This window comes from Lonchura striata, chromosome 2, assembly GCF_046129695.1.
Source record: "Lonchura striata isolate bLonStr1 chromosome 2, bLonStr1.mat, whole genome shotgun sequence".
Taxonomy (NCBI): domain Eukaryota; kingdom Metazoa; phylum Chordata; class Aves; order Passeriformes; family Estrildidae; genus Lonchura; species Lonchura striata.
In genome coordinates this window covers 60,063,582-60,081,085 of record NC_134604.1, presented here as the reverse complement: position 1 = coordinate 60,081,085, position 17,504 = coordinate 60,063,582, and the positions used below count along the sequence as shown (strand labels likewise).

Genomic DNA, 17,504 nt, shown 5'->3' with positions numbered 1-17,504 from the left:
TATGAGGGTGGGGGGAACATGATGCTCATTTGGGATCAGCCCACTTTCTCTGATTGGGATCAGGATCTACTCAGCTGCTGTCACTGAAGTCAAGGGCTATGTGATATCCCGATCACCTCATTTAGCAAAGAAAGGAGGGAGCTTTATTGATGAGGTTCAGTGGGCTTTTGTCAGGCTTCTCCCCCTCACAAGCTACCACTAAAATAAAGGATATTGCATAATTTGCTGTGAAACCCAGATCCCAAAGATGGATCCCTGATGCTATAGAGCTAAGTGTCTTATTAGTATATTTAAATTCTGAGACAAATTATTCATTCTGTAAGATTCCTAAGGAATCTTTTCTTTTCTTCATTTGCTGCAAAAGTCCAGACTGAAGACAACTTGTCCATCTTGATGAGTAAGAGATATACTTGAAATTTACTTGGCAGAGGAAAGCTGTAGACTGTCTCTTAAACTGTTCATTGCATCACCCATGTCCTCCTTTCTTCTGCTGCCCAGCCCTTAACAATGCCTCTTGTAGCTGGTGTGGCTGAATTGCTAAGCCTCACAGAAAAAAAAAAAAAAAAAAAAAAAAAAAAAAAAAAAAAAAAAAAAAAAAAAAAAAAAAAAACCTGAGAGCTAATTTTCTGCTATCTATCAGATATTCTCTAGAATCCTATAAAAACTGAAGTCAGAAGGTACATCTGAAGGTCAGGTACACCTCTCTCAAAACAGGGGCATCTCTGGAGTCATCTCAGTTGTCCAACTATGGTCTCAGTACAGCTCAGCTTCCCTAAGGCCTTGCTCAAGAGGTTGGGCATCTCCACTGTGGAATATTTTCTTGCTGTGTACTAAAAATGTTTCTTGCTATTTGTCCTTAACCCTTACTCAAGAAAAGCCTGACTCCACCTTCTCTGTAACCCTCCCTCTAGGTAGTTTCAGTGTGTCTGTGTCCATGTGTCTGTTTTCTATTTTGGTTTATTTCTTAGAATACATGCCTGCCTGCAACTACTCTGAGCACTGTAGAGCTGTAGGACCTCTGGAGTCTAATAGCAGGGGAAGGGAAGCATGGCAAATACATCCCTAAGGAAGAAGGTGGACGGATTTGTTCTTTAGTGCCACCACACACATTCCCCCACCAGGTGTGTGTCCAGCTCCTCGCCCCCTCAGAAGTGGTTGACCTGCAGAGCAAACATGTCCAGCATGGTCTTTGCCTCTGGCCAGAGAGCCAGGAAAACTCACTGTGCAGGTGAATGCCCATCAAGCAGGAGCTGGGCTGTTCATCCACATGTACCTCTTTACCAGCTCTCATCACTGGAAACCCCATGATCCATCCAGATAATGTCATCCATACAGCCAGGGACACAGCCAGTCCCTGGGAGCTGGCAGGGATGAGAAACATTGCACTATTACAGTGTGTTTCTTTTTAATCCCTTAAAAAATCCGAACTCACAGCCATACTCTTTATTTTAATAATGCCTTGCTGCAACATGGCTAACTTCCTTGAGGGCTCATTTCTAAAGCTTCTTTGACTTGTCTTTCACATTCTCCTGTTTCCTTGGTGATTTGTCAGGCCTCATCAGCGTCTTGTTACTAATGCATATTTGCTCAGCTGGGAAGTCACTTTCTCATTATTCAAGCCTGCCATGTGCTGGCCATTTGTGATATGAAATCTTGTCTGTCTTGCAAAAAGAGAAAGACACTCTTCCAGACAATCCATGGGAGTACTGGGATAGGGATTTGTGTTTTTTATTTTGCAAATGGTTGATTTAATTTGAATTCATTTTTTCTTTTCTTCCTACCTAAGGAAGGTTATGAAAGGAAACATTTACCATCCTTCCCCTCTATATTTGTGAACAGCTCCTAGAAATTTCAAAACATTCATTTCCTTGCAATTTTTGCCATTTTACATTTCACAGACTCTTCACTTCTTTTTCTGTCTATAAGATGAAGTTAGAAAAGATGGAACAAGGTTTTACTTGGAAAAAAAAGAAAAAATATATTAAAACATCAGAAATTGCTATCATATGTGAGTGCTTTAATTTTTAGGTGAGCTCTGCAATCATTTGAATGCCTGTGGTTTCATACTTTTCAGATCTCTGATTCTTGTGTAGTTTCAGGAAAAGTATTGCACTTTTGCACAAGTGAGTTCTGCTTTCCATGGTTACTGTTTTAGATGTATGCCTTAGTTTCTTTTGGACTGAAAAAAATAGCATTGATTGGGATACAGCCTGCCTATCTGAGACACATAAGTTCCACCTTTTTTTTAGGCACCTAATGAATCTATTTTTCCTGTATAGGGATATATTTCCTACAGATAGTAAGTGGAGAGTAATACAAGTATGTTTCTCCTACACATTATATGGGCAGGAGAATACAGTTTGCCTGAGTTCACTGGGTGTTGAAGATGACCATTCAACTGAGTTGGCTCAGTTAAGCTGTGTAAGAGCATCTCTGTTTGACTGATACACTGATTTCAGAGACCTTTAACAGAGATCATTTCTGGACATTCTGCAGCCACTCCATAAATGAGAGAGTCTGAGCCTCCTTCATGTGGCTGAACAGGCTGGGTTTGCTGAAACTGCCTGCACAATCTGTGATCAACATCAGCACTCCCACTCCAGAGGTGTTCTTTTGTCTGCTCCTCCTTATTGCCCTTTCTTTAAGATCTCTAATTTCAAGCAGCTGTAGAGAAAATCATAAACAAAATAGCAGGGGCAGGACCATTCAGCAGTATAACTGCTAAACTTGTGGCAAATGTTGGTTTTCATTTTTCATTATTCTGTCAGCCTTACAGCATCCTAAGTACAGCCTCAGGCCCTGTGGTCGCTTCTCATCTGCCTCCCTTTTCTTTGCATGCAAAGTTATTGGTTTCATGCTGGAAATCATGCTTTCCTTATGGGATCCTTGTTTGTCCAACTAGGCTTGGGATGAGACCACACTTCTAGGTATTTCCATATTTTGTATTCAAATCCACGTTGCCTTTTGGGGAGCAATGAAGAGCTGTGGGCAAGGAGGAGGAAAGGAAAGAGAAGGAGTATTTCATGGCTGCACAGTGCTACACAACAGCAAGCTATTACTTTCCATTTAGGACTTCTCATATATTCTGAGGTAGTGTGTGCTGCTCAGTTGTTAGCATTCTTGGCCACACTGGCACTGCATTGTACACAGCCTGAGTAATTCAGCTGGCTTCAATAATGCCATCTATATTTAATGTTTCAGAAGCTGTGAAGACTGGCTTAAGATGGTAATTTTCTGTCTGCACTTTTGAGATCTATGCAATATGGGTGGTACTGAAATGTCTCTAGCAGGGATTCAGCGTTGGAGTGGGAATGTGGGGAAAAAAATCAAAATAAAAAAACACATCCTGTTTTGCCCCACATAATGAAATTAGCAACCCGCTTATTATGTACAGGGAGGATTTGGTCCTCATGAAAGAAGGAATAGTGATATCTACCATTTCTATGCAGACCAGAATTGCCACTGGCAGCAATGTCTTACATTTTTTGGGGAGGTCTAAAATGAATTGATTGATCTCTGGACAGGCAACCAGGAGGTTAATTCTGTCTGTCTTTCCCATCTCTTCTCTGGAAATACCAGTAAGAGGATATTAGTGATGTCTGCCAGTTTGATCTGGTCCTACTACACAGCTCCATCTCCTAGGGTCAAGCTGGCAGCCGTGGAGACAAACGCTTTTGGTTGCATGTAGACCAGCTGAGCTTCCAGGCTGCTGGAGCTCTGCAGGTGCCTCTCTTCAGGATCACCAGAGCTGTGATGAGCAATGTGATGTGCTTTTTTCCGCTTCCTGACACTTGCATTTTGGTTCAGGGAAAAGACACTTTCATAACATGCAGGGCACCCTCACAGACCCAAAGAATTGCACACTGGGGACATGGAATAAATTAGAAGTATGAGCCAGATATTTCCTGGCTGTATAGCCATGAAATCAGTTCTTTGCCTGATAAAACTGGGGGACTTCTGTCTGAATTCTGTGTCACAAATCTGGGAACATCAGGGCTTAAAGGGAATGGCCAGAGATGTGAGACAATATGGAAAGAACAGACACTTGTATAGCTGTGATGTCCATTGGAGTAGTAGGTTAATTACTTACAGAGGGAAGCTCTGGCAGAAAGGCTATGTGAGATGGCAAAGTAGGTGGAACAGTATCAGACAGCATAACTATTGAAACCAAGGTTATTTTTTTATTTTGATTGACTATGGTATATAGTTGCAAGAAATTTGAAGGGCAAAAGAAATATCTGTAGGATCAATTTTTAATAAGTAGATTTATGTATGAAAAACAAAGTAATTCTGAATAATTAATACCTGAATCTTGGCATCATTCATTATAATCTTTATGGAAAACCTGTCTGTTTATAAGCAGATGTGACAGCAGTCCCTGTTATGAAACTTGTCTCATTTCTGCCAATGTAAGATCCTTTTCCCATTTGCTTCTAACTTTGCCAAACATCACGTGTTTGTGCTGAAAATTTTCAGGCTGTTCATCTGTCTTAGGCTGATATTTTTTCAGTCACATTTATTTATTTATTTTCCAAAATAAGAGTAAAGGAGAAAAATACGCTGTTTGGCAGGTATAACTCCTTGTTACAACTTGTTGGTTTCAGCATCAACCACTCAGGAAAAAGAAATATGCAAACCTGACCTATGCAAAATTAGCAGGTTCTGCAGCTTTTAGAGATAAATATGAGGGAGAGAAAAAGAAAGTTAAACCCCCAAGGGATGACTCAACATTTTAAATAATTTTGACATCTCTGGAGGTTGAATGGGAAGGTCCCAGTCCTGTGAATGAAAAACCCTATGTATGACTGGGAATAGGATATCTTAGTTACAGTTTCTCTGCTTTCCATCCCTGTGAAAATAGGACACATTTACTGTCTTTGAAGCCTATGCACACGCAGTAAACCTTCAATAGTTGACAGTTAAACCACTAAGACTGCTAGAAGGTTTTATCTCATATCAAGCATTTTGTAGCTCATACTCCAATAAGAATGCACACTCTATTACCCCAGGGAAACTGAGAATGTTGGATATTTTCCTGGGAATCCTGTTCCTTGTTGGTCCAGAGCCAAGTACAAAGATGTAGAGCATCACATCTCCCTCTCTCGCGTGCTCTCAGTGTCTTCCACACCAATTCCTCCCATGCTCAGACAGTTTTGGAAAAATTGCCTTAAACACAAAACAAAAAAAGTCAGGGTCAAAAGAAGAGATATATAATTAGACTAAATCACAGTGGGAGATCACAGTTGGAGATGTGAAAACAAAACAGTGGAAGTTTGTGAGCTGATTGCAATAAGTGAAATGTGGCCATGGAAGAACCATGGGGAGGGGGTGGGTGTGATAGAGGAGGTTTAAGTTCAGTTATTCACTAGTGAAAGATTATTCAGGGGCAAGATGAAATGAAAACTCATTTGGGATCTTCCAGATGTGATTTTATGTTGTTCAAAAGGATGGCCTGTAGGGTTTTTCCCAGAGCTGGAGTAAAATTCTCGCAACCAGGATGAAGGTGGAGTCTGGCCACACTGGTGAGACATCACTGCTCAGAGAAGACTCTGAAATGGGGGCAAAGACTCCTTTCTCATTATATGTTCAGGTGTGTGAGGTCAAACAGGTTGCAGCTGCAAAGGTGAACCTTAAAGGTATGTTATAGCTTCAGTTTACATGGAGTGACTAGATGGACCCTTCTGCATGGGAACCTGCATAGATATCAGTGTGTGACCTATGGCAATGTACACAAATCCAGCACATCTTCTAAAAATGTGGGAAGTAGTATCCAACAGGCAAGGTGAACACATCCCTGTTTGAGAAATGCCAAAGCAGAGTTCCCCACACAAAAGTTGGTTGAGTATGAGCCTCAGTGGAAGACACATATTTATTTCATAGAAAAATCTAGAGATTCAAAATGATCTTGTGCTGTGGTAGAGTGAAAACATACCAGAATGTCTCTTGAAGGCTCCCAGGGAACAGTCCAGGCAGCATGATCCATCAAAAAGCTAACCAACTCCACTGGACTGTAGAGTGTGTAAGATATAATCAGACATATACCCATGTGTATTTTTACTTCAGTGGCTGAATTAATCCATCATACTGATGTTCACTTACAACAGAAACACACTACCAATAACTCCACCAGTCCCTGAAATGTCATCTGTTTCCAAGTCACTCTGAAAACAATGCTGACACCATGTCCTTTGATGCCTGGGACTTCCAGTGCAGTGGAACAAGGCCAAGACTTTTTCTAGGTTTGCTGTCTGTAACTTACCAAGGGGCTGAACACCTGCATCATCAGTTTGAGTCAGCCACCAGCCCTAAGCACAGCCATAAACTAAGCTTTAGATGTAGGTACATGGTTAAATCAGAAACGCGTGTTAGTAAAGCAATTAGTAGTTCAATTAGTCCTTTAAATGGAGTGTGCTAACAAGCAATATGTTGCCCCAGAAAATCATAGTTTGCTTTCCTATTCACTAAGAGAAAATGCAAGAACTCTTTTCTTGACCTGTTTGCTCTTGCTCTTCATCACTGTCTAACATTCTTCAAATCAATGCAAAAACATATAAGTATTTCAGAATTAATTAAATGTACTGACCTGCTCTTGACAGTCACAATAAATCTATGGAGAATCTAAAGCTAGCCAAGACCAGGGGACGTGGGCTTTCAAATATGCTCCTTCATCCCAGAATTCTCTTCATAAAAATAGATTTTGGTCATAGCTTTTTGTTTTGACAGTAGATCAGCAGTCTTCCTGGCTGATATATTGATTGTAGGGCATCAGTCTTGCTGATCTAATAAAATAGCACAAGACAAAAAATATTTTAAAAAAAGGAAAGCTTTTGTCTTCTTAGCAAGTCAGTCTGAAAGCTTTCCAGAATATTGCTTTGCATAGAATGAAAATGGCTGTGGGCCAATGACTAATTATATTAAAGGGCTGTGCTTTTAAATTATTTATGTACCATAGTGTTTACCCCAGTCTTATTAAAACCACCACGTATACTTCTACCAATAAGATTTTGGTTCAGATGAATGTGACAGTCACTCTGTGGGTGACATACTGTACCAGGAGTTTCTGCTTTAATGTAACAAATCGCTTAATGCACATTAACAGATGCATTACTTGTGGTGCACTGCCGCAAAAGGAGATGCAGATGAAAACAATTTACCTCTGGTCCATTTAGACATAGGAGATTATGCAACAATAATAAATGTAGGAGCAGACTGCAAAACATTGTTTGAAATGAGGATTTGTCAAACTGGGGATTTTAAACTGCTTTGAATCCAGAAGAGGCTAACCAGAAACTTCTTTTGTTTGTGCAGCAATTGCTGAGCATACAGGAAGAATTAAATAACAAAAAATCTGAACTGGAGCAAGCAAAGGAAGAGCAAACTCATACACAAGCAATGCTTAAAGTCCTGCAGGAACAGGTGAGTGATTCTGGCAGGAGAAAACTGCCGGCTTAGGCACACTAAGGGGAAGAAAGGCGAAACCATTAGCTCTGAAAGTCTCATGGCTTCATCTCCAAAATCTCTAGGAGTCTGACCACAGAATATGTTGTGAGCAAGACCTAACCTTATGTGTCCCATCTGTCTGCTCTGATTAGGCTAACAGAGTTTGAGAAAACAAAGTGAAAAGGGGCCCTTACTTTATACTATCCAATATTGGATTTTATGTTTTGAGTAGTATTTCCTCTTATGTATTCTACATAGATATCAGTGATAAGTGGTTTTGCTCTGAATTTAAAAAAATATTGGTGGAGTTAAGTATAGCTGAGCCAAAACAGCTCTTTCTTTTAAGAATAGTATTGAAAAAAAAACCATTTTGGCATCTCCTATGTAATTCACACAAGTATGAGTACATAAAAAACTTTCACAATGGCATTAAAAAAGTAATTTTCAATGCACTTATTTAAGCAGTGAAAATCAAATCTCTGTAAATCTAATTATCCCACCTTCATTGATACTAAGGTGTACTATGATAAAGAGAAGTATATTTGACAGTATTGTTTTATAAAGGATGGTAAGATGGATAGCTACACAGCAAAAAGCAAGTGTGGCCCTAAATCTGTGAATCTAGAGAAGAAACAGTGCATTGTGTGCAAGTATAGTGTGCACAAATATGTGTTTTCTTTATAGACCATGTGGCTTAGACACACTGAAATTGAAAATCTTCACCTGTGCTGCACAAGCACAGTCTCTGCTTTGAGACCTTAATTCAACCCTTTCTATTTAAACTTTTAGCTAAAATAATTGATAGCTTGATTAAGTATTAGCAGTTTATGGTCTGGGGCATCTGAATTGCTTAGGTGACAGATTCAAAATGATGATTCTAATGTTCAAGATTTTTCATCATGTATGTCTGAATATGTCTGCAGACAGATGTATACATTTCATGTACACATTAGGAAAAGTAAATTGTGTTTATTTCTGATTTCTTTTGTGTTCATTATGAAAGCTGGGACACTGTTGAACATTTAACATATATCTGATGACAAATACATTCTACAAACTAGTGATGTATATTCTCGAAGCTTTTATGCTCTTAGCACTTAGGGTCACACCTAAATGAAAGCTGAGGCAAGACTGTAATACAGAAAATGCCATGAGGAAGGATGGATTTGGTAAGGACAGAATCTTTATAAACACAGATTCCACCAGGTCTCTTGAGTTAATTGCATCTCATTTCCGTTTTCACATGACCTTTAAGGTATAGCATTATAAGGTGCTTTAGAAAAAAAAAGAAGAAAAGCAGAAATTGCACAAAGTTATTTTATATCTTTGTAGCAATTATATGCTGCAGAAGCATGTAGGAAGATCTTGCAATATGAGGCCCAGTAGGGACCACCAGGGCAGACTTCTGAATCTCTGCAGACTGTTGCTAATTGCGAATCAAATGTGCACTCATGCTAGGCAGACAGGCAAAACAGTAGCTGGAAGAAAGGCAGGCTAGATCTGCATTTCTCTTGAGAATTAGCTCTGAAACATGCCTGAGGCCAAGACTGTAAGTAGCCAGAATTCCTGAAGAGTGCTAGGCAGCCAGTATGCTCCTCCAAGAACCCTGAATGAGTTCCAAAAGTTTCCAGAACAGCAGCAGCCCTAGCAGTAATGACCTCCACTTGCCAAGACTCACAGCTTTCCTTTACAAGCACCAAGCTTATCTGTGTGTTTTATCCACAATGGGTATTCAAAATCATCCAGCCAAGCCAAGTAAATAGAGCATTTCTTTCAAAAATAAATAGCACAGGACTCCTGCCTTGACTTTATGGTTTGGTTTTGTGATAAGTTTGCTAAAAGCTGCCTTTTCAACCCAAGTTGGCACAGGGATCCTGCCCTGTCTCACTCAGGGCATGTTTGCATGGGGAGGTGCAGCTCCATCCGGGCATGGCTGCTTCATGCTCCCAGCCACATCCAGGCTGGGACGTCCTGCTGGGAGAAGTCCCACTTGCTGATGCACCGTATTGCATTGCTGTAGCCAAAATGCTTCTGAATCACATCTGGCACATGGCTGTCGGCTCTGGTTGTCTGAGACATTCATGTCCATTGGTTTGAATCAGCACAGCATTGGATTTATCAGATACTTATGATTCCTCATCCCTTCTCCTTCCAGGCAGGCCCCTGGTTGTTGCTGGCACTAGCTATGTGTGTTGCCTCAGCACGCTCTGCACTTGCCCCTGACTTACCCTGGAGTCAGAGTAGGGGGCAAGGCAAGTCCTGTTTTTCCAATATGGTACATTTTTCTGAGCTTCCTACTCCAGCATTTCTCTATTTAACATGTGAGAGAAGAATATAATTTAAATAATAACTCAGAAAAAAAGAATATTGTACAAAAAGGGACTTCACTCCTTCAACTTGTGGGAATGCAGCTGTACAGTTTCTACACTTAAGTTTTCCACCATTATCTCCACTGCAGAGGTCCTAGTCTTGGCATGAATGTAAGCACCTTCTTCTTGCCTAAACTCTGGCATGCTTTTCAGAGCAAGGTGTGCAATAAAAGAGATGGAGAGGCTCAAGCATCCTCTCTGTGTTATATCAACTGCTGAAGTAAAGCCAGGGCAGGGCGAAAGCCTGCAAGAATGGGCTGTAGGCTGAGCCCGGTCTCCCATCAAACCCAGGTGTGGCTGATGGGGATGTGGCATGTCACAGAAGAGCACTTTGCCAGTGAACCACAGTCACCTAGGGGTGAGAGCACTTTATCAACCTAGAAAAGGAAAGGCAAAGCGTAAGCACTGAACTGCATTATTTGAGCACTCAGGGCGCTTGCATCAGCACACAGAACAGTTTTACAAAACGAAGCATGTTCTTCTGACCATTCAGATGAGTAACTCAGCTGAACCCAACAGGACTGCTCATGATGGGTGAATTTCTATAAGGAAGAATTGGCAGAATCAGGAAGCAGCTCTTCTGGTCACACTGCGATGCATAAATACTTAATTCTGGTGCTTGTCTAGCAGTGGCCATCTCAGCTCATTCCTACCAGCTATCCTCACAGTGAAGTGTTTCACAGGATGGTTATTTTTTCAGAGTAGGGAAAATACGTTGCATTCATTGGAAATGCACCACCCTGCTGTCAGTATAAATTGCAGACTTCTTGAGGCTTTTGAAAGATGAGCTTCAGTGAATTAAACCAGGAGACCTGATGATTTCGCTGTCCCCAGATATCCTTTGTACTACTTTATCAGGCCCTCTTCCCTCTCCATAAGACTGGTGCAGTGGCTTGAGCAGCAGTTCCTGAGCTGGTGCAGTTCAGGCAGACCTGAATAATAAGGTACAAACAGACCATAGCCTGCTTACCTTAAGTGTCAGATTGGAAACTGAACAGCTGGGAGCTGAATCACACTCAGTTCAGCTGTTGTTGCACATAGCAAAAATATGATGGAGGTAACCAAACCCCTAGGATTGTAGTCCACCCACACTTCTGAGTCAGACACTAATCAATACATATTAGTGTTCCATTTCATCAGGATTTTAGAACTGTTGCCAATCAGAGCCAGAGCTGTAGAATTAACAGTTACATCAAACCCACTTTCTTTGGCAAAAAAGAAGGAATTCAGAGGAAAGTTGTGCTTATTGTTCCACATCCCTCTCTCTCCCTCCATCCCCCTCCTCCACATGATATCTATTATGAATTAAATTACAATAAAAGCATATCTTTTCAGAACTTAACATAAAGAGCAAATGATTCTATGAGTTTCATTTAAATGTACAAACCTCCCGGCTTATAGGCTCAGGAGAGCTGCAGTGTCTCCCCTTTGCTCTGTTTGCTCAATCACAGGCTGAGTGACAGCATATTTCACTGTGGCTCAAGATGTGAGCTAGGACTTTCCTTATATCTCCTGAGAGTGATCTTTACAATTCCCAATGTAATCCTGAATTTTCCCCTAAAAGCTAATTCAAGAGGGAGAAAAAAGTTTTTGTTCAGGTCATATATTTGCAGTGTCCCCTCAATTCTTCCTGACACTGGTTAAATAGAAGAGCTGTTCTTCACTTCCCCTCCTTTTCCATCATACCCAGGAGCCATGTCAGTTATTTAGGTACGTGGTCAGGAAGACAATGTATAGTAGTACTTCTGTATCTTACCTCAAAATATATCATTCAAAAGTAATCACTGGCAAAACACTATTTAGCTAGAGGCAACTTGCAAATATTGTAAAGTTTAAATTAATAGCAACGACAATGGGAAATTAAATTGTTTATTATTCTTGAGAGAGAAATCTGTGTACCTTTTATGCCTTGAAACTACTTTCTAATCTTATTATTTAAAAAATAATGACCCAGTCCTATTATTTTTCTTTATGCCAACCTATCAAGCCTTAAGTATGTTAGTTTCAAAATGGTTTGAGCAAAAACTCATTAGAATTATATGCTCCATCTGTTTTTCTCATTGGAAGCTTTATAAAACACTCCTTCAAATAAATCAAAGATAACTGTGTGAAATACTCAAGTAATGTGCTTGTTTTGTTCTGTTTTGTTTTTTTTTCACTCTTTGCAGTTAAAAAGCGCCAAGGAATTAGCAGAAATCAATGGGCATGATGAATCTCAAGCAAATGTAGGTACATCTGTCTATGTGTAGATTTAGTACATGTATGTGTATGGTCTCACATTTACTGTGTATGTCTTAAGGCTGATAGAATGGCTGAATGATTTGCACATAAGGTTTGAAGTGACTGAGTTTTTTTCCTTGAAGCCACAGGTTCAAATCCCAGCAAACTTCATTCAAGGTAGATAAATTGGGTTCCATGCAATTTACTTTGTAGGATTTATTTGGATGAGACTTTAACAACCAGTGTCCTACTTGCTCTATGTGGGTGTTAAAGATGCCATGGAAACAACTGCAAAAGAAATGCTTTTCTTTAGTGTCCTGTCCAGGATTAGTCAAGCTACAAAGTTACACAATTTGTCTCTGTGGCTGCCACCTTGCAGCCTGGCTGTATTTCAGTTCTGAGTGAAGTGGTTTGTATATGTGTATAATTTTGAAGCAGAAGACTAAATTAATTCATTTAATCATTATTTTTTCCAAAACATTAAAGGACTCTTAAGATTGTGTTTTTTAAAACCTGCTGCCAAAAAAAAAAAAAATTTGCTACTACTATTTTCTTAATGATTGCCATCAAAACAGGAATTTCTATAAGGGGAAAAGAGGAAAAAAAAATGAAAGTTTCATGCTATATTTGTCATCCAAACTGTGCAGTCTTTGTCATAAACATATGAATATTAAAACTAATTATATACTCTATCTTCCTCGTGGCCAAGTAAACTAGCAACAGTTTAAACACTAATATATTTTAACATCTATTTTAGTCCACGTGTTGTCTAATGGCTCAGTCAGGAAAACAGGTTTATTTTAAACCTGAATGGAAGGCTCAAGTTTTGTGAACTGCTTTTTTTATAAGGAAATGTTGTCCTCGTTTCTTTAATCCTTTCCTAAATCTTATTCATTGTGATCTGTTTCCGCAGTGAAGTCGATAGAGCCTCGTAGCTCTCAGCATTTGGACAGGAAACATTCAATATTGTCTGATAGCTCCAACAAATCTGCAGCTGCAGTCTGTCTGCACAGCATCCCATTGCCCCTTTGAAAAATTTTGTTTGCAAACAAAAAATACATACCAATTATGATCTTGAAATACTCACATATGCTAGGTGAAAAATGGACATTGTACAATAGCTGATTGCAGGTTTCCCAAAGGAAATCCTAAAGGAATATCTACATGCAAGTCTTATAAACTCTCTAAAATAACTTGCTTCCTCATCAAAATGTGAATGAAATAATGTTTTGTGGTATTGAAACGTTTTAAAGAGAAATGACCTGAAAGCTTCAAGCTGTACCATTTTGGCTCATATGTAACTGGATAAACAGAAGTGCTTGAGAGTTTTATAATTATATAATATGGAGGTTGAAATAGCATTAAAAGGAAACATTTCAGTTGTGTAAAGAGAGTGTTTCGGTGCACCATTCCCAGATATCTTAACCAAAATATTTTAAAATTTTTAGTTAATAATACATTTTTCAAAATGTGATATTTTGATCCAGTTTGTAATTTTTCAAGTTCTCAGATGCCTGAATTTTCCATAGGACAGAAACTCTATTTTCTGCCCCTCTTTTGCATGAGTCTTTTTCCCTGCTGATCTCATAACAATATATGACTCTTAAGAAAAGAAGTCAATACCTAGATTAATAGCAAAGAGGGAAACCAGATAGTTACAATTATTGAGTCACAGTCGCAGCCATGTATTCAACAATAATACCACCATGAAATCAGAAAAAGCGCAGCAGTACAAATGGAAATAGAGAAACAGAGGGAACGAACTGATGTTAAAACATTTGCTACGATAATGAACTTCGTAAAATGGAAGCTGAAGTGCCTTTTAAACAATTGTCATTTGTATCAAATATGTAGCACTCAGGTGTTGTGCCCTGCAGGTTGTCTCCACATATATTCTCAGCAGACTCCATGGGTTTTGCCCCTGGCCACTGTGAAAATCAGGGATGATCAAAGAGAAGAAGGCTTGGTGGCTCCTACGTGGTTCTTAGTGAACTCTGATGCATATAATTGGATTAGGACATATTTGTTACACATGACAAGTTGAATTCAGCAAATTAAATACCTCTACATGCTGAGCAATAGTGGCAGGTATTTGTAAGTAAAAATGGCAATGTATGCCTGTACACTGAATACACAATCTTTTCTTCACACTGTGGCATATTTAGATTACTTACTCTGCAGAAAATCAGGCTTCCAGAAAGGACAGAAGAAACTTCAGGCACAGTGCATAAACATCAAGAAAGCCCATATTATAACTTTAACAATTACTTTCTTCACTCAGGATTTCTCCTGATTGCACTAGTCTGCATCATCTTTTACATTAGAAAATGATGTTATTTAAAATAAAACATGGAAAAAGCAGATACAGATGAAAATGTATATACTTAGACCTGTCCTGGTCTTCTACATACTTATTATGTGAGACCATTCCTTTCAGGAGATAAGGATCTGGACATCTTTGGAAAAAGAAAAACTTCCCTCCTGAAGTAATTTATAGGTGCCCAACCTACAAATTGACCTTCATTTTTTTTCTCTTGTTTTAACAGGAAAATTAACTAAATTGACTAAGAGGCTGGAAAAATTGTAATGTCACATTCCCTGCTTGTCCATTCACACACAAATCTGCGGAGGGTGGGGTAGACCAAAATTTTAGTGTATTGCCAGTACATCTGTTATTTCCACAAAGCAAAACCATGTTACAAGGTTCTGTAGAGAGTCATAAGAGTGTTTCATGAGTGATTTGCCAGGTACATGCAGTAATATTTGTTATGGCTGTTGACATTTCCCAGCTGTGCTCTGTGTCAGGAAAGGCCAGATGTCGGGCTTAGGCAGTACACAAAGCCTGAGATTCTGGCCTGGTGTTAACAGAGACTTCAACACCAGCCCTGCCAGAGGTGGTGTGCTGAGTGCTCAGTTCCATCAGTCCTGTGCTTTGGAAGAGATCAGTCCTTGCTTCTACTCTGACCCTTTTCACTTCCTTTTCATTGCTGCATATAATGGTATTTCATTCACATCTCTGTTTTAGTTGAAGTGAAAATAATGACCAATGGACAATCATAATTTCAGATATAATCCTCTTCAAGGATGTTCCCAGACTCTTGGGACCTGAGTACTCGCAGCATGAAAAAATAATCTTGCTTGGGAGCTGTGCTCAAGTAGAGACCATTTTGCAAACTGAAAATGCTAATCACATGTTTTGTGACTAACTCTACAAAGACAATTTATTCTTCTATTCTTCCTATAAGTTCAGTGGCTTTCTGTGAAGCCTCTAGAACATAAATTAATGTTGTCTTTTGATCAAAGATCCTCTTTTGCTCACTGCTGTATTCAATAAAGATATGGCACTGCATGCAAATACAGTGAATACATCCTTGGTTTGGGGGTCAGAAGATTAATTTCCATTATATCCTTCTACTATAAATGGAGAAAAGAAGATTTTTTTTTTTATACAAGTCACATTTTAGAATTACTTGGTGATCTTCCAGGAGTTTGTTGCTCTCCCTTGTCAGCTATCTGCCTTCCTTAGATGGCTGTTGTGAATAACTCTACCCTTTGTGCTGTAAAATTGTAATCAAGAGTATCAGTTTGCCACATTCAAACCAAAGCAAGATATGGTTAATGGTCACAGAAACATTTTGAATGCAGATTGCAATTTCATGGCAAAGTCCTGACATTGTTGAAGTCACTAAAGAATTTCCCATCAGGTTAAAAAGTCAGAATTTTGCCAAAGACATTAAAGGTTGCCTGATTATCGCAAAGATGTAATAAAATGAATATATTTCAGAGAGTGAAACAGATTTCACCAGGGTTTTTTTTGACCAGCTTTTTGTTCTGTTTGAGTCTTGTTGTTTGAACAAAGTACTGGCATTAACCGTATTCACCTGTCTGCTTTCGGTTAGTGTCTCCCACAGCTTGGACACAATGTTCTGTGGGTTTTTCTCCAGACCAAAATCAATAATATTAAGTAGGGATGCATTTTTCCATTTGAATGCTTGAAGCTGTTGTCAGAGCATTTCTTGAGTTGAACCAAGTGTCTTACATTTAATGCTGATTCTTCCTTTAATTTTGTCTTTTGTATTTGCTTTTGAAGCAGTTTCCAGATGACCCCTGAGGAGGGGGGATATATTGCTGCATTGCTCACTTTATATTATACTGACAATGATCACATCCATAACTACACCTTAGATTTCTCTTTTAATAGAGTAGGTTAATCACTGGTGATCTTCATAAAGAAAAGATGGTTTTTAAGTAAGGCTTACTTTTGCCACAAATCAGGCAAAGATTTAAAAAGTTAACCTTGTTCAACTTTTGGAAAAGTCTGTAATTCCATCAAACTCATCAGTGTTCACTTCTTGTACTTCCCTATGCAAAGTTGTAATTTAGGTATCCAAAGGTGCCTGCTTTCACTAATATAAGACATTCACATGCCTTATATTAGTCCCACATGCCACTTGATGTGTCAGCTTCACTTAGTGTGGCAGCATCACATTGAGCCAGGTGAGATAGAAAATGCCCTGAACACAGGGAAAGAAGTAGGAGCTAGAACAGTGCAAAATCATTGCAGTTGTTTGGGAGTGTGGGATAGAAGTTGGTCATCTTTAGTGATGAAGATCCCAAGTGATTGCTGATTCTTCTGCTTCACTTCCTTGTGCGTGCAACAGTCATTTCCTGGTTATCCCACTCTTCAAAAGGCTTGCTCTTCCCAGAACAGCACAGGCTTGCAATAAAAAATGTACTCAATATGGCTTATATAAGAGCAATTTGAGTCTAAAATTACAGGCCAGAAAACCCCAGTGCAGGCCTTGCATATGTCAGGAATTGTTTCTCTCCTGTCTGAGCTTCCCAGGTTTGTAAGCTGTGAACCTTTGCCTCAGCAAACTGATGTGAGTCACTGAGGGCCCTCTCAGTGAGGTCCTCTGACCTTGCAGCAGGCATTGCTGGAGCACATGGGTGTGATTGGGCACTGCAGAAACTGAAGTGATGACATCTGGGTGCTTCAGAGGATAAGGAAAGGGTCCTGGTGGCCTCCCACACCCATGAGATCAAGGCTGACATTCCCTGCAGAGAATGCCAGAAGTTGGGGTTTGTCTCTGTGCCACACCTGAGAAGAAATGAGCACAAGCTATGGACACCCTCCAGCCCCTTTTGTTGTAATTTCTCCCTTCTGCAAGTGTAGAAAGAGAGCAGGCAGGAATAATGGAGAGTGCAGGGATGAGGACAGCTCCTTGAGAAGAGAGGAGTGGGGTTTGCTTTCTCGTCATGGGTGTGTTGTATCATTAGGAGAAGATGCAAGGACCCTTACCCTGATAGGATTGGAGCTTTAGAGAGACACATTTACTGTCTGTATTCAGGTTCTTCTGTCCTGGTGGGGCCAGTACCAGGGGATGAGGAGTGGCCGTGCCTGTTTCTACCTCCCACCTTTTCCATTCCAGCCATTTATTTGTAGCCCTTCCATCACTCATTTTTTCTCATTTC

The 17,504-nt window shown here is 39.7% G+C and overlaps 1 protein-coding gene across 12 annotated transcripts in view; it reads left to right on the top strand.

The window, feature by feature from the left end:
- ENOX1 (ecto-NOX disulfide-thiol exchanger 1) overlaps positions 1-17,504 on the top strand; it is a 364,143-nt gene that overhangs the window by 328,799 nt on the left and 17,840 nt on the right. For all 12 annotated transcript variants that reach the window (XM_077781387.1, XM_077781383.1, XM_077781384.1 and 9 more), the window contains 2 exons: positions 7,309-7,416; positions 11,978-12,034. In XM_077781387.1, the coding sequence (XP_077637513.1) occupies positions 7,309-7,416; positions 11,978-12,034 (165 nt within the window). The remainder of the gene's footprint in view (positions 1-7,308; positions 7,417-11,977; positions 12,035-17,504) is intronic.